Source organism: Opisthocomus hoazin, chromosome 18, assembly GCF_030867145.1.
Source record: "Opisthocomus hoazin isolate bOpiHoa1 chromosome 18, bOpiHoa1.hap1, whole genome shotgun sequence".
Classification (NCBI taxonomy): domain Eukaryota; kingdom Metazoa; phylum Chordata; class Aves; order Opisthocomiformes; family Opisthocomidae; genus Opisthocomus; species Opisthocomus hoazin.
This window is the reverse complement of record NC_134431.1, coordinates 19,850,176-19,868,372: the sequence shown is the minus strand read 5'-3', so window position 1 is coordinate 19,868,372 and position 18,197 is coordinate 19,850,176. Positions and strand designations below refer to the sequence as shown.

The window sequence follows — 18,197 nt, the reverse complement described above, 5'->3', positions numbered from 1 at the left end:
AATCAAAGATAAATTATCTGAATGGGTGTTTTTTCTGTCTCTGAAAGATACATGCAGAAAAGATATTTTAGCTACTCCTCTAAGTTGTTGTTTACTTTGCAATTTTTAGTAACAACAGTGGATTTTTCTGTTTTCCTAAAGAATAACTGCAGCTACATACAAATACAATAAAATCACTAGTAGAAAAACTGTAAAGATGTTCAAGTTTGAAGGGACAATGTTTTTAATTAACTTGCCTTATGTCTTTCTAGCCCTAAAAATAGCAGATGTCAATTGGCAATCCAAACTAAATAAAGCTGCACACCACACCTCTGATTACACCAGCACAGAAGTAATTGTTAGGAGAGGACAGGCCTTCAACATTACTCTGAATCTCCAAACAACTGTGCAATCTGCAGACAACTTCACCTTTATTGCAACCACAGGTAATTTCCCCATGGCACTCACCTCACATACAAGTCACTCCAGCCCCAAAACACTAGTGTCTTACAGATTTATGTGGTCCATTCCTGAATCATTAAGCTTTGTCCTGTATCCTTCAGGACTCATTGTTCTTTTAGGCTTAGGAGCTCCCATTTTACAGTTCAACCTACACCTTAAGGCAATAGACAGTTAAGGTAAGAATTAATAGAAAGGTAGGGACCATCTTCATTCTGAAAACAAACCCATATCTCTGCTTCTAAGGACCTACCTGCAATACTGCAACTTGTCTTCATTCTGTGGCCTCAAAACGTATTGCAGCCCCACCTCTCACAGCTCATCATCCCCCACCCCTCCTTTATCTTCTCTCCTGACTCCTTACTTCACCTGTTTAAACTCCTCTTGATTAACTTCATGTGTTCCCTATTACTAGAACAGTCTACATGCCCCCATTTGTAAGACTCCTATCTGTATCTTCCCAAAAAGGTTTCTCAAAAAAAACCTCTCCAGGCAGCTGCTAACTCTCAATGAAATGTGTATTAAAACGTGTGGCCCATCCTGCCTACATATTTTTGAACTGTCACATTTTCAGGACAACAGGCTTGCCTCCCCACTTGTCAAGAATGATTACGGGTGTACTCATGTTTACCGGGTCATGCACATAACACAGAGGGCTGCATAGTATGATTCTATGGATTGGAGTGCAGTTAGTTTACATTGAATAAACATTTGATCTGGTAAGCCACAATCTTTCAAAGTAGTCATTAAAAAAATATGCAGTTGAGATCATCACTGACCCCAGGTTTGTCTCCCACAGCTGCTATTCAGAATTGCTGTCCCTGTTCCCTCTGGCAGGACCATCTCCAGCAGAATCACAGCAGACCAAGGCCATATTTAACCTTTCTGAAGAGGGTGTCAGTGGCTGGAGTGCTACCCAAGCGCCCAGTGAGCCTGGCTGCATGAACTTCACAATATTCAGCCCAGCCAATGCTGTCATTGGACGATACAAACTCAAACTCCAGACTGTTTCCGGGAACAAGGTCTCTTCAACACTACTGGGCCAGTTTGTGCTACTCTTCAATCCCTGGTGTCCAAGTATGTTTCGATGTATCATGTCCTTCAAATAACTTACTGTCTCAGTCAGGAAGACTGGGTGTCACAGTGAAGCACGTACTTGATAGTTATAGCTACAGAAAGAATTTTTTTTTGCTCAGCATCAAGGATCAAGTTTTTGCCCCTCCTTCAGTGTTGCAAAGCATTAAAGATCCAGCCTCTTGCTTGTAGAATATGAAATCAGAGGCAGGAAATATTCCAAATATTTCTTATATAATTTTTTTTCCCTCTGATACTTGTGTTCCATTGTAAACCAAGCAGTATCTACCAGTAAGACACATACTGAGATTACTGAAGGCACAGGAGCATAGTCAGTTTCCCTCAAAGGAACTTCATACTTCTTTTATTCACTCCCTAAATTATTACAGAGGTATAGCAGGGAGTCCTAAGCCTGAATGCAGAGGTAGCTTGACCTGTTCCCTAGAACTCCCCTTGAAGTGAGATTTTCAGTTACAGCAAAACAACTTTCCTCTCAGCCAGCATGTCTCATTCTGCTTCTAGATGATGATGTCTATATGGCTAATGAAAAGGAGCGATGGGAGTATGTCCTGAATGACAGCGGAATCATATTTCAGGGACTGGAAAAATACATTCAACAAGAAGCTTGGAACTATGGACAGGTAAACAGCATCACCTACTCCAGAACTTTGAAAAGAAGAACAGTGGGTAAATAGGCTCTTGAGGAGAGAGAATAATTTTCTCATAGTATGAGAGGTCAGAATTCCTCTCTCACTTATGATTTCCTTGCAGATATATGTCTCACTTCTCAATACATTACAGCAGCAACAGGATCATTACCCCTGTCTGGCATATGCTAATACAGAAATCAAAGAAACAAAGAACAATTTCAGTTTTCTTTTGTCTGTTGCACACACTGGCAAAATTCTACTTGTTTCTTGACCCTTTTATTGCATTTTGAAGGACAAAGGAAGCCATTCCAGCATTAACCTCTAGGTATTGCGAGACCAGTAGGTCTAAATATTTACACAATTTTTTGAGTAATAGGGCAGAAGGCACTAAAAGGATATCCCAAATCTACTCAACTGAAAAAACTCTAGTTGGAACTTTTGAAAATCGGTTTGGCATTCTAAGCATAACTGCTACAAATATGGCCATATCTACAGTCCTGACCACTTCATGCCTTACAACTGCACCAGCAGTTGCACAGACAACATTTCCTGATCACTGTGGCTACTTTTACACTAATAAATGAAACAAGGCCAGATCTGCTTTCTATCTCAGAGGTTAAGTGGCATCCTTGCTTGATCACACCCATACAGCATAGCATTTTGGCATTCTCTGGGCCCAGCACAGTGTCTCTGTGACCCTCGTCCACAATAATTATTTTTGTGGATTTCTTCCAGTTAAAAGGTAAAGGCAGCCCACCAACAGCAGGGTGCTTGTACGGGCATGACAGGATGTGGGAGGATGAGAAGCCTGCTGAGCCAGACCTGGAGTGGTCTTGTCTGTTCTACCAGGCCCTGTGATGTCTTCATGAATGCTGGTAGCTATGGCCCCAAACCATGCTCATGAACATGCTGTCTTTAAAATACTATGAAGAGTCAGCAGCCTAGTGCTTTGCTTTCTTCTTGGCCCTATTTTCTTTAACAGTAGAGAAAATGCCTATATTACCAACATCATCCTGTTGTGCTAGGAGAAGGAAAACAGGAAGGGAGTTTATCCTTGGGTTTATTTATAAATTAGCCTCTAATGTTTAATATATTGCTTATTTTTATTGCAGTTTGAAGAGGATATCCTTGATATCTCTCTGTCTATACTAGATCGAAGCCTGAACCACCGCCAAGATCCAGCTGTTGATGTATCCAACCGAAACAATCCTATCTATGTGAGCAGGATTATCAGTGCTATGGTAAAGTGATCAGTTAGTTACAGCTTTACAATGCACATACTAACAAAAACTCCACTACATTATTGTGAATGCCTCAATGTTTTATAGGAGTAGCTAGCTTTTCGGGGGGGGGGGGGGGGGGACACAACTACAGACGAGGTAAAATGGAGATTTATTCTCAAGGAAAAATACCCCAAAAGTTTAATTTACCTTCTTAAAAGTTTGCTCACATCTGAAGGAATGTTTCCAAGAACTTTTGGGGAACATTGAATCTCAGGTGTACTTTCCTAACAGATTTTCAGTCCATTAGATCTTTTCACTAATTTGGAAAGCCTGTGTCTGTTCTGACATAATTTGCTAAGTTGTTCAGACACCAAGAAAAGCATGAGAACTTTTGGAAAACCAGTGTTGCTATGGCCGCATTTAATGCGTGTATTTAGTACTCTTCACTGAATGGGGATTTGTTCAGTGAGGCCTGTACGCATTTCCTTCAACAAATAGTTACAGGATCTCCCTATCAAAAGCCTTACAGAAGTCCAGATAGATGACATCCATAGCTCTTCCCTTGTCCACTGGGGTAGTCACTCCATCATAGAAGGCCACTAGGATGGGTAGGCAGGACTTGCCCTTATGCTGGCTGTCTTGAATCACCTCCCTGTCCTCCCTGTGCTTTAGCATAGCTTCTAGGAGGATCTGTTCCGTGATCTTCCCAGGTACAGAGGGGAGGCTGACAGGTTGGTAGTTCCTAGGGTCCTCCTTTCTACCCTTTTTAAAAATGGGTGCAATGTTTCCTTTTTTCCACTTACCAGGGACTTCACCTGACTGCCATAACTTTTTAAATATGATGGAGTGTGGCTTGGCAACTACGTCAGCCAGTTCCCTCAGGACTCTGGAATGCATCTCACCAGGTCCCATAGACTTTTGTGTGTTCAGGTTCCTCAGGTGGTCATGAACCTGATCTTCTCTTACAGTGGGAGGGACTTAGCTCCCCCAGTCCCTGCCTTGTGGTGCATCCACTTGAGAGGTGTGGGAAGAGAGGCTGGCAGTGAAGACTGGGGCAAAAAAAAAGTTGTTGAGTACCTCAGCCTTCTCCTCATCCGTTGTTACCAGTTTGCCAGTCTTGCTCATCGGGGGTGTACACTTTCTTTGACCTTTCTTTTCTGGCTGATGTACCTGCAGAAGCCCTTCTTATTATTCTTAGCATTCCCTGCCAAGTTCAGCTCCATCTACGCCTTGGCCTTCCTGACACCATCCCTGCACAACTGGGCAGCATCCCTACACTCTCCCAAAGATACCTGTTCCTGCTTCCACTGCCTGTACATTTCCTTCTTGCCCTTTAGTTTGACCAGCCAGTCTCGACTCAACCATGCAGGTCTCTTGCCTTCCTTGTCTGATTTCTTACACCTAGGGATCGAGAGCTCTTGCACTCTATGCAAAGCGTACTTAAAGATCTGCCAGCTCTGTTCTGCTCCCTCGTACCTGAAGGTAGTTTCCCAGGGGATCCTGTTGACTAATTCCTTGAAGAGATGGAATTTTGCTTTCCTAAAATTCAGGGTCCTGACTTTACTCTTTGCCTGACCCACATCCCTCAGGACTGCAAACTCCACCAGTACATGATCACTGCAGCCCAGGCTGCCTCCAGTCTTGATGTGACCAATTAGCTCACTTGCATTGGTGACCATTTGGTCCAATATCACGTCCCCTCTTGTAGGGCTGTCTATTATCTGGCTTAAGAAGTTATTGTCTATGCACTCCAGGAGTCTCCTGGACTGCCTACAGCTCACTGTGCTACTTTTCCAGCAGATGTTGGGGGGCTGAAGTCTCCCAGCAGCATGAGAGCCTATGAGCACGATACCTCCTGTAGATGGAGTAAGAAGGCTTCATCAATAAGCTCCCATTGATCAGGCCACCTGTAGTAGACACCAGCCACAAGGTTCCCTTTGTTGCCTTGATCCCTAATTCTTACCCATAAGCTTTCTACCTGATTGTGGCTACCCTTCAGAGACAGCTCTTCACACTCTATCCATTTCTTCATGTAGAGGGCAACACCTCCACCCATCCTGCCTGGCCTGTCCCTTCTGAACAGTTGGTAGCCATCAATAGCCACACTCCAGTCATGAGATTCATCCCACCAAGTTTCAGTCATAGTAACTAGGTCTTAACATTCTAGCAGCATGGTGGCTTCCAGCTCCTGTTTGTTGTCCATGCTGCAGGCATTGGTGTAGAGGCACTTCGGCTGGGCTGTTGGCCATGTCACCTTCTTAGAGGAACATCCCTTAATTCCTTTGGGATACTTCACTGGTATTTCCCTATTGGCTCCTACTACCTATGTCCCATCACTCAGCCAATGAGAACAGTGGTACAAACAGGGTCACTTCTGCCTATTTCCCTCTCTCCCGTTTTCTGTAGATATTTTAATCCTCTCATGAGAAGGACTCTTTCAGGTTAACAGCAATGACGAAAAAGGAGTAGTGGAAGGGAAGTGGAATGGAGAGTACTACTCAGGAACCAACCCCCTGCAGTGGAGTGGAAGTGTGACCATCCTTCGAAAGTGGTACAGAGGGAGATACAAACCTGTCCGGTATGGCCAGTGCTGGGTCTTTGCAGGAGTAATGTGCACAGGTATAAAAGGAGGGATGAAGAATGCTATCAGAAAGGAAGCTTAATGGAATTTCTGTAGTGTTAAAGTTTAACTGCAGTTTCAGCTTTGACAGAGAGAGTGAAGAACTTATGCTCTCCACACATGAAGGGTTATTTTCTTCTATTTTAAACAGTCGTAGGCTGTAATACTGCATCCCAGTTTTGCGAGTCATCAAACCAAATTGCAAAGCAGTTTGCCAGACTGGCAGGTGAAAACAGCAAAGTTTCCTGTTTCAAAGCTAGGATTCAAAGAAAACCAGTGCTCTTTTAAGTCTGTTTCCTGACAATGCCAGTTTTCTACTGTTGTGTCTTACCTACTGGTGGCACAAAAACAAATCGCAATTCCGAGGACTTGCAAAGGGAGCTGCAAGTCAGGAAAAGCATTTCATCCCAATAGTTTCCATTCAGAGCTGCTCTGAGAGACAAGAGTCACGTTGGGGAAAACACAAAGGAAAAATAATGCAATCGAGACGTATGTCTCGGAGAGGAAGAGGAAAAAGAAGGAGGTAACAGTGAAACAAACACAAGGAGAAAATGGGAGAGAGAACAGGATGAAGAATGAAAGATTAAAACAAATGGGTGAATCTAACTCTTCCTCAAAAGAACATGGCAGCTAAGCATGTCATGTGAGAGGCACTGTCTTCTAAGCAGTTGTGAACAATGACTGTGATGTATCATATCTGAGGGAAGTTTCTGAGGGTTAGTTTCTGTATAGAAAACATATATGCCAGACTGCTTTGCCATGAAAAACAGAAAAATACTTTCTAAATGTCTGTAAAATAGGCTTACAGCACTTTTATGGTACTCTATATTGCAGTTCTGAGATCCTTGGGAATACCTACTCGTGTTATTACAAACTTCAACTCTGCCCATGACAGGAATATAAATCTGAGTATTGATAAGTACATTGACATTTCTGGAAAGACCGTGCATTTGACTGAAGACAGTGTGTGGTAAACATAATTTTTTTCTTACTATTTCTTCCATTATATTCTCCTCTAATTATAAGATCTAGAATCATGTCCCTGAAAAAAGCCCAATCTCATGCTCCCAGTGATATAAAACCCCATACCAAGGGATCAACAGAGAGTGTTTAAAAATGCAATATGTAGTAAGTTTCATCATTCTGAATAATTAACAGAGGAGATATTTTGTACCATTGTTATTCAACATATAATTTGAAAATAGAACTGCTAATTTTGTCTCTACTGTAGCAAAATTTTAATTTTTCCCAAAAAAGTTGAAGAGTGATTAACTTCTTGCCCCAAAACGGTATCAGCTTGTCCCTCAATTCTTAGAGCAGAGCACTCTCAGAAGCCCGTAAGTCTCAGACCCAGCTTCTGCACTACATGCTGTTGATTGTCTCAGTTTTTCATGATTACCATTATACATCCCCTGCACAATATTGAGAGGTTACTAAAGGAAAGATAATCTGTTTAATGCAGCTGAGAAAAAATCCACCCCATCTCTTGGGAAGAGCATGCTGTTTCTTTCACCTCAGAGAAGCTGTTAAAAATTATGCTTTTGGCAAACAAGTGCACAGAAATTATCACACTGTACATGTGCATTGTCCTGCATGCATCAGTGTTTCAGTCATCAAGCACCCTATACTATGTGGACTGAACAGGACAAGGGTGACATGAAGTAGCAAGAAACTGTGAATTAAATTGCAGCAGATAGCAATGTGTGCAGGAGACCTTTGGCTGTACAGTATGGTGTTCTGGAATGTCCAGAATTGAATATTTGACTCTGCAATGAATTATTTTCCCTTTAGCATTATTTTTTTCATAACATCCCAACTTTTCTCAGAGATCTGAACACAAAAATCTGGCAAAGAAGGGGAAAGAGGTACTCAGGAAAGGAGTCAGCAGCTGGTGTCTCCACAGAGGAGTTTTCATTCGCTCGAGTTATTTCTTGCGTTGCACCAGAAATGTATCAAATCTTTCAATATAAAATTTATTGTATAAATCAAGGATTTGCTGTTCTACCTCCTTACAGGAATTTCCATGTCTGGAATGAAAGCTGGTTCATTAGAAGAGATCTGGGCTCTTTTTATGATGGATGGCAGGTTCTGGATGCAACACCCCAGGAAAGAAGCAAAGGTTAACACTGTTGTAAAACTAAAAAGCTGTAGATATTGTTATTCCTGAAGATTGCTACTGAAATTTCAGGACAACTATCTTCTGTCTACTCCCTGTAGGTGTAGCATTAATTTGAGTGCACAAGAAAAGAAATACCCACATCAGTTTGCAGTAGGTTGCTTTTCTGACAGCCTCTGGATTGCCTACCAGCATGCAAATTCTTACTTTTTTTTTTTATCCTCTGTCTCCACAAAAGCCAGCACATCTTAAGTTCACTTATCTCACCCTTGCTTGTCGTAGCTCCTAACATTACACGGATTCATAAAATGACATAGAATAGCTAAGGTTGGAAGGGACCTTTAGAGTTCGCTTACTCCAGCCCCCTGCCTCAGCACAGGGTCAATTGCAGCAGGTTTCTCAGGACCATGTCCAGTTGGGTTTTGAATATTTCGTAGGAAGGAGACTCCACAAGCTCTCTGGGCAAACTGTTGCAGAGTTTGACCACCCTCATAGAAAAAGCTTTTTCTTATGTTTAAATGGAATTTTCTGTGTTTCAGTCTGTACCCAATGCCACTTGTCCCTTCACTGGATATCACTGAGAAAAGGCCAATTCTGTCCTCTTTACATGCTCTCATCAGGCATTTATATACATTGATAAGATTCCCCCAAGCCTTCCCTTCTCCAGGTTGAACAGTCCCAGTTCTCATCCCTTAATAATTTTTGTGACCCTCTGCAGGACTTGCTCCCATATGTCCATATCTTTCTTGTACAAGGAGCCCAGAACTGGACACAGCACTCCAGATGTAGTCTTACCACTGCTGAGTAGAAGCAAAGGATCATGTCCCTTGACCTGCTGGCAATGGTCTTCCTGATGCAGCCCTGGATGTTGCTGGCCTTCCTTGCTGCAAGGGCACATTGCTGGCATTCGACACATTTGCTGGCTTGCATTGGACAGATTTAGCAACAAAACAAATTAAAACCCCTTTTAGTAAGATGCTAAGTAAAGATTTTAGAGCTTATAGTCACATGGTTGAACCAAAGAGTTTACAACAGAAAATAAAATATGCCCCATAACTCTGTATTTTACAGGACACACTGGAATCGGTATGATGTCCCCACCATATGAAGCCAGGCTGTTCTCTGGTTCTGAAACCACGTGACATAAAATGGCTTTTGTTCACAGCACTGAACTGCCCCTCTCAGACCAAAATAATAGCACAGCCTGCTGGGAACAAACCCTGGTCTGTCCCATTCCCTGTATTCTTCACAGCCACTCTCTGAAAGATCGCTCATTGACAAGGGGTGGGACCCCACACTAAGCAGCTTGCTAGCAAGTAAACAGTGTGGATGACCAATTGCCAGCACTTCGGTTCACATTTTGTCTCTGGTTTTATTCACTAATACAGACACAACTTCATTGATCTCGTTTGATGATCTCCATCAAAAGATTAATTTATTTGGCCATTTAAAACCCATCAAACTCTAGATAAATTGCTTCTCTTTCCCCACTACTATGCTTACCGAATTTAGCTTCCTGGCTCTTCTCAATGGACATACAGCACTGATGACTCACATGTCATAAGTCTGACTGCACTTCTGACTCGGCTCCCATCCTCTCCTCCTCTCCTTTCACTAGACAGCATAGCATTCAGCTTTGCAAGCTTTAGAGGGTTAGAACATTTCACATAGCACACGTCATAAGAAATGTTAGCTCTCCCTACACCTTATTAGCCTTACAACCCCCTCTGTGCTTCTCCTACCTGTTGATAGAAAATAGGTGTGGAATCTCTGGAGGTGTTGTTGCCATAATGCACAGACATAGAAACAATGCACTTTATCCAGACGTGTATTTGGAGTGACTCTTCTCCCTCTTGCTGTCAGCGTGAGGATTTGTGTTCCAATCGCAATAGGCAGTCATTTAACTTCTCCCTCTCTCTAACATAGGCATATATCAGTGTGGTCCTGCCTCCACCAGAGCCATTAAGGAAGGGGATGTGAACCTGGATTATGACAGTTCATTTGTGTTTGCAGCAGTGAACGCTGACTATGTTACTTGGATTCACTATAGCAAAAAAAGAAGAGAGAGAATTTATTCTGACACTAAGAAGATTGGAAAATTTATCAGCACCAAAGCAGTGGGCACCAACTCCCGTGTGGATGTGACTGCTAATTACAAATATCCAGAAGGTAAATTCTTTATTACAGTTGTCCTTGCCACTGATAGTCAGAATTGAGAAGAATTTAGGCCTTCCTTGGATCGAGCACTGACTTAATTTGTTTACTTCTTCTGGAGCAAAGTAATTGTGAACTTTCAAAGTCTTAGGGCTCATTGTCAGCTGACAGTGATTCAATATAGCCTTTGTGGCCCTTGATGAAATACTAATGCACTCAATACAAAGTCAAAGCTACTTCTGTAAAACCTTGTCGCAGCTGTTCTGATAAGCTGGTGAGAAAATTTCTGTTACGACATGCAGCAATAGCCATTCTGGAGAGTTGTTTTGGGAGAGTTTCTGCAAAAGGATTTTTTTACACTTCTTAACTTCAGAGGAGATGGCAATTGCCCCAGCTTAACTGAGCTCTCCCAGGAGTTAGCTTTCTGCTGCTCACAGCTTCTAAGAGGTACCCATGAACAGCCATCCAAAGCCGACAGGCAGGTTTTACTTTCCACACTTCATGGCCATGCATAGTCATCTGCTTCTGTGTCAAAATTTGCATTTAGGTTAGACCTCACTTTCTCCTCATGTGCATCTTTGACCTCCTCAGCTTTCCTAAACTGTATTTACTGAGAGCAATTATGGCTCCATTGCACTGTATCCAGCACGCATGAGATCTCTGATCATGTTATCTTTCAAAGCAGGATCCTTGAAAGAAAGGCAGGTGTATGAAAAAGCACTGAAGCTGCTTGGTGTGAGAAGTACTGGAAAAAAACCCAAAACTACAAGACCTAGAAGACGATCTTCACTAGCATGGAGACAAAATATGACACAGCCTGCACAAAAACCCAGTATTTCAGGGAAGCTGATCCTTGATGCATCTCCTGTAATTGGCCAGGATATCCACCTTACCTTGGCACTCAGGAACTTGACCTCAGATTTCAAGACCATAAAGGTTAAACTGAGAGCTTCAGCCATTCTCTACACAAGAAAACCAAAGGCAGAGATTTTGCAGTTGTCTAGGTCTGTTAAACTTGGATCTGAAGAAGGTAATTTTAATTTTATTACATCTTAGGACAAGACATAGCTTTGGTTTGTGGCCAAACCACATAAAAATAATGAATGGCTCAAGAAGTGCATGACCTGCAAACAGTTAGAGGTTAAGGCTATTCAGGGGAAGAGAAACATACACATTTGCCCTATCTTGAGCATTTTCTTTTTGGCACTGTCAGAAGGATACTGTGTGACCTTTTTTCTGACCCAGCACAGCCACTATTAGTTCTACATTATGACCTTTTTTGTTAAGAGAGAACAACTAAAAGACATACACCAGAGACTACTCAGCTACCAGCTCCTCATAAGCAAAGTATAAAGACAGATTAAAGGGGTAAACATAAGCCTACGTCTTTGGCAGAAGTAGTACATTAACTACAGACAGCAGTAAGAGCTACACTACCTCCAGATAATGGTCTTTGTCCTCCTTTCACAGGGACAGTGCTGAAAAATTATAAGTGTAGCACAGATGAATATAACTACCCTCTCAATTTAAAGCACAACACATTGAAACTCCTACCACTGTTCCAGCAGTAGATGAAAATTTTTTCGCAATGTACTGAGATCCATTGCCTTCCTCACTGGCACAGAGACTCTGCTGTGCACCCTCTTGGAGGAAGAGGCTGAACAGCTGCATCAGCAAGGGCGTTTAAAACAACTCTTCTTTTCAATTCTACCTTCTTTGCAAGGAAGGAGCATTAAATGCCCAGCTTCAGATAAATGAAAAAATTACCAGCAGGGCTTGCCACATATATCCATTCTCAGAACTGTCCAGCTACTGTACTGTACCTGATCATTTAGGGTTTGATGTGAATGTAAGCAGAAGTCACGTATGGGCATCATTCCTGTCTATTGGCTGTCAACACCCACAAATGGACAGCCCCAGGGTGATATATCCTTGCTCCTTAAAATACAGATACATTACAGATAGCTGGTACCTTGACACAGAAAAAAGTGGGGGAAATTCTGTTCCTATTTCCATTTCAGTGAAAGAGATTTCATTCAAGATCTCCTATTCCCAGTACAAAAACTCTCTGATGGATGACAGGAAGATGCTAGTGACTGCTGTGTGTGAAACCAAAAAGGGAGCCTCACTTCTAGTGGAGAAGGATATTGTACTTCAGGATCCTTTTCTCATCATCAAGGTAAAAGCTGGTCCCCTTTGTGTCTCTAGAAAGAAGTGTTGAGAAGAAGCAACTAGAATCCTTACCCCATCTACTCCTCATGGGAAGGAGTGTGGGAAGTGAACTCATGCCTTAGGGTGATTTGATCTTGCTGCTCTAGTAACAGGCCATATGATGCAAGTGAAACGAAATACACCAAGGAAATGGAATCCTTTCCAAGACATAGCTGTGCTATGGAATTCTTGCCAGTGCTTGTTGACATGGCACTGATAAAGTTCTCAGTGTTATGAGGGTAACAAGGTAGGATTATCTCCAGGGAGAGAGAGACAGACAGACAGAGAGAAACTGAGAGACAGTGAGAGACAGAGAGATCTAGTCCATACCTAGGCCTCCACTTTTGTCAGGGAAGTCTGATCATTCTCTTCCATTTTATTTAGGAAGCCTGATTCTTACTAAAGACATCTTCACTGACCAGCTGACAATGCCTGGGGCTGTGAGGCTCCTTCTTACTAATACTCAAGGAAGTCCTCTGACCTTATGAGGAAAAGTGGCACTTTTCACCTTCTACAACATCTTCCCAAATGATTAATAATTAGAACTGGAGGCGCTTTTTTTTCCGCTTAAGACTGACTTCCGACAAATGTTATACAATGGGTAAAAAGCAACTCTTAATCTACATGAAAGACCAGGCACTATGTCTGCCTGGGTACAGTTCTGGGTTTGCATGTCCCACCACATCCATGTAAACTAGCTTAACTTGCTATTGGACAGTTCAGCACATTCACATGCTGTGTCAGACATGGGATCAAATGCTATCTGTGTACTGTAATATAAATAACAATATAGAGGGACTATGACAATATGCAGAGTCTTTCAGAGCCTCCACACTAGACTACCTATCCCAAAACACTCTGTCGATAGCATAAAGGAAAAGCAAGGTTACGCACAGGAATAAAAAGTTTGTATTTTTGTAGATCTGGCGATTTCTGTATACCAAGTTCTAGTGAGACTTTGTGAAAAGCTTTTCGTACTGTATTATGCAGATAACACTGTTAGCTTATGTAGGGCAGGCACCTGAAATAAATTACTTCAATTCAGTGACGGAGTTTCAAGACGGGTTTATGTTTCCATTGATTGAAACTTCTGCATAAACATACAGTCAATAACAGAGAAATGCAATTGGGGTGCTAGACTACTCCATTATGTTAATTAATATTATATTATCTACCAGAATAACCAGATACGCCAATTCCATTTTATCTCAGTCAAAATAAGGTAATTAATATGTTTATTTGCTACTTGGAATTCTATTTTTGTTTGCCTGAGATGCCACAATTAACCTCTGTCTCACACCTCCAACGTTCTCTAATCCTAAACCTTTCATTTAGCCTAACTAAAGCTAATTTGACTTAAGCTGCCTATAGTAGTTAGTCATATGTGCCAAGTTAATACTTGTATTCTCATTCTGTTCTCACTATGATAAGTATCATATACTGTGTTATACGTAACACCATATACCGACCTAGTTAAAAAGTTAGGACTAAGCGGTAGATTCTACAGTAGTTTGTTCTTTCTCAGCCACAGTAGATGGCTGATTCAAGCCTGAAATCTGATGCCCAAAAAATATGCACATGTACTAATTCCTGGCTCCTTCCTGTCCAGGAGATCCTGAGAGGGTAAGTGGTTTGCAACAGGAATGAAAAGAGAAAACCATGAGCAAGAAGTGAGACTAATGCCATCACTCAGTAGAATGTTTTCTCTCTGTAGGTCTTTGGTCCAACAGTGGTACACAAGGTTGTTAATGTGCAGGTCACATTTACCAACCCACTGCCTGAAGTGGTGACAGACTGTGTGCTGAGAGCAGAAGGTAGTGGCCTGCTCAAAGAGCAACTCAGAATCAAGTACGTAAATGCTATCTGGCTAATAACTCCTTCACTTTGGTGGGAAACCTGGAATGAAAGTGGTTTTTTCAAAAGGTTCTATCAACCTCATGACTTCTGTTTGCAACAGCCTTGGACAAAATACAATCATGTCCGTACTCTCCACACACTAGTTGGAGCTTTTTACACCTCCTTTGGTAAGCTTTGAAATACAGAATGCTCAAGGAGTGAAGAAATGGCCTGCTTTTAATGATAGCATGTAACTCAGATTGATGTACTTAGTGACTGAATTATATACAAGGCAAAAATTTAAAAACTTTCTTCTTTTTGTGGTTTGCAAAAGGAAAACCAAACAATCCTTGAAGGACAAGAGAAAGTGACGATATCTTTTTTCTTTCAGATATTAAATTACTAAAGAGCCAGGACATATACTGTAATGAAATGTCTTAGAAATGTGTCCACTGATAACATACCAATAAGAAATTGTTCTCCTATCCCCTCCATGGTTATTATTTTTAAAACATTTTTAAAAGTCTCCAAAATCTTTATGCTGGAGGAGTTGGAACCAAGAAACTGTGAGAGCAAATAAAAAAAGATAGCAAAAGATGGATAATGTTGTGAATCACTAAGGCTTCATTTACACTGAATACAAAATTCAGGCCTAGATCCTGACTTTGAACCTTAATTTGCCTTATCAGCACCAGTATTGCTTAGGTTGAGTACCTCCTCACAGAGGCCCTTTTCCCCATCTCTCTTTGTTTCCTGGTGCTATTATCAGTCTCCCTGTGTTGGACAGCTAAGAGTCATTTCTAACTATGGACATAAAATCAACAGGTAATTATATTTACCACACCATAATACAGCATGAGTATATCTAGAGTATTATAAATGCTGTGAGTGTTGAGGGTAATGCATACAGTTGGATTTGAGCTCTTTTAAAGACAACCTTTCTGATCATTCCTCAAGTGCACAATACCTCTTGCCTTCATGATGCAACCCCTAATTTTCTATCACAGGTTGAGAACTGCAACTGTTCCACAACATTCATTACAGCTTGATTAATTCTTCAAAGATAGTATTGTGAGGGCTGTGAACATGGAAGATCATGTCCATCCGTGCTAGGAGCATACAATCACAGCAGCCACTTACTCCGACTCTTTCTTTCCTTACTGTCTTAGATTTGGGAACTCCACAGGGTACATAGAAAGAATATTTCAGCTGCTTGAACTTACAAATGTGTTCTTTCTTTTAGTGTGGCAAGAATGGCCCCCATGGAGAGCTCAACAGTCCAATTCGAAATCATTCCCTACAAGAGTGGCACTAGGCAGCTTCAGGTGGACTTGGTTTGCATCCATTTTTCAGACATCAAGGGATTTGTGATGCTTGATGTGGCTCCTGCTCAGTGATATAACCTGTATATCGGTTCAGTTTTGTCTCTGTTTGTGAGACTGGTGCAATGTTCATACATTATTATGACTGGCAGCACAGAAATGCAGACTACTCAGCCAAAGTAAAGTGATGTAATATGAACAGAAATGAATAAAAAGGTACTATACACTATACTGTAAAGACAGTGTCATCTTTTTCATTCCCTAACCTGTTTTATGGACCTTCGTGAATAGAATTACTAGTGGAAATCATTATATAATTTAACTTGAAGGAGACGATCAAGTGTGATGATTTTCAACATTAGAGCCTGTAGCAATGATAGCAGCTAGATTTCCAAGGGATACCATTTAAAATTGCTGGATTTGTAAGCTTCATTGAATATAATGTAATTATATTCACTAAGTGTAAGTTTTATTCAGTAATCACCAAAGTACTATCCAAGCAGCTGACATAATTAAATTCTAGAATTAAATTTATCATTTCTTCTAATTACTAGAAGGAAAATACAGCAATAAGATATGGCAGTGTTACAGCAGAACTCTCCTATCACTGGAAAAATGAGAAGCTATTCATCAAACAATACTCTTTAATTCACAACTTCCCCATTCAGATCATTATTAAATCATGTGATAAATTATAATGAGACATTCGGCAAAGAAACAATTGGGAGTAACCGTACAAAAGCAGATAAAAGAAACATGTCCTTGCCTAAGGAGTGGCAAACACTAAAGCGTCTGAAATAATAACAGGCTGGAATAGCTGTTCCTGAAAGCAAGAATGAAGCAGAACATCATTAAACAGTAAATATACACTAAGACACATTTCTTTACACACACAACTCCTCACACATGCGTCACTGTCTCAAAATGCCCAGAGTTCTTTCTGGATGAACTAAATGAATGAATGAAACTTCTCCAAAGATGAAAGGAAAATCCTTACCACAGCCAGCCTGACTGAGACCGAAACATTACATTTCTATCACTGATACACTATAGTTAAGCACTATGCATACTTTCATGTATACATATCTTACAAATTGACCTCCTCATACAGCCTCAATTATAACTTACTTTAGTTGGCTCTGCCAGGGAAAAAAAGAAAAGCATTTGACTCTTGAGAGTGGTGAAAAGGGTATTTAACAATTAAAATACACCAGAAGAGATGTCTTCTAGGCCCTATACTATGGGTGCAACCCCAAACCTTGTTCAATTGGCTACACTTCTAAAATTACCCTCTCCCAAAGAAGCTTTGGGATAATAAATTTGGCATTTTAATGTAAAGGTGTATTTGATTCTATTGATATTCTACAGCAGCTTCCACGAAATATGTTGTTGGATAACACTGCATTCAGGTATGACAAACCCACAGAGGCAGGAATACACAGAAATTCTCATGCAAGTCACAAAATATTTTCAGGAAATAGGGACATCACAGCAAGTGTCCTCAGAAGGAGTGCAGTTGCACAAATAAAATCTCCGTTTGCTAAAGTTTCTTTCTTCTATCAATCATGTATGCAAAAGTATCATTCCTAGTTTTATCTAAGAGAATATAACCTTTAGAGATATATTACTTATGTAGTTGCACAGATATACACAGCGTTCTATTAAAAGATGTGGTAAGAAAAAGTCTTTGCCCCAGTTTACTCTTTTTGATAAGCACTAAAAGGAAAATATAAAGAACTTTTATTTTTACAGGCGGTTAGTCCTTTAGGACATGAGAAATGCTAAGAATTCATAGGAAAAGAGAACATCGAACTCAAGAAATCATTCTGGTTTCATCTGAACAAAATGCATTTGGTTTCCGTGAGTCTAAGAGAACATGACTGCAACTGGCCCTACGCAGTGGTGGAGCCACAAATGTCAAAATAGCTATCAACAACTCAGAAAAAAGAAAAAAAAGTTTAAAAAAAGTTAATGTTAAACAGAGTTTACAGGAGAGCAAAAACCTGTTCCTGTTCCCCGTAGGCAGAAAAAGAGAAAAAAAATGCAGCTGATGTAATGAATAAGTAAATTTCTCAATACTCTGCTGACTTAGATTCTCAGTTTCGCAAAGTAGCTCCAGAAACAGTTTCAGACAAAGCCAAAACCGATACCTATACTGTTGTGTTTATAGAAATTATCTGCATACTTTCTATTATAATTTTTCTAGTTTAAGCACAGCTAAAAGCTTTTAGGACTTATATGTAACTCTGAGGCTGACTGTTGTCTTTTATTGCATTTTGCATACAAATGATGAACAAGACGAAGGTGCCAATTTGGAAGATCTATTGCAGGAAAAACTGAGTGAACTATCATACTAGCCCACAGCAAAGGACCCCAGATTGTACCCTCTTCATAAGGAACTGCAGCACTTGCCTTGGAGTGTTTACAAAGGCTTTACTAAGCAAAAACATGAGCAATTTCTCAAAAAGAAAATTAATGTGTGTGGGACCTGCTTTACAATGCTCTCTGGCTTTGTAATCTCATACCCTACTAGTCTGAATCGATTCTAGGACT

The 18,197-nt window shown here is 40.8% G+C and overlaps 1 protein-coding gene across 1 annotated transcript; it reads left to right on the top strand.

Annotated features, from left to right (window-relative positions):
- Positions 1–217: 217 nt before the first annotated feature.
- Positions 218–15,719, top strand: LOC104333293 (protein-glutamine gamma-glutamyltransferase 6). Its single transcript, XM_009938770.2, has 12 exons — positions 218–425; positions 1,276–1,515; positions 2,035–2,153; positions 3,275–3,403; positions 5,827–6,004; positions 6,840–6,975; positions 8,021–8,124; positions 10,048–10,290; positions 10,961–11,305; positions 12,297–12,454; positions 14,201–14,334; positions 15,566–15,719. Exons 1-12 carry the CDS (start codon positions 218–220, stop codon positions 15,717–15,719), a joined length of 2,148 nt encoding a protein of 715 aa, XP_009937072.2.
- Positions 15,720–18,197: the final 2,478 nt, after the last annotated feature.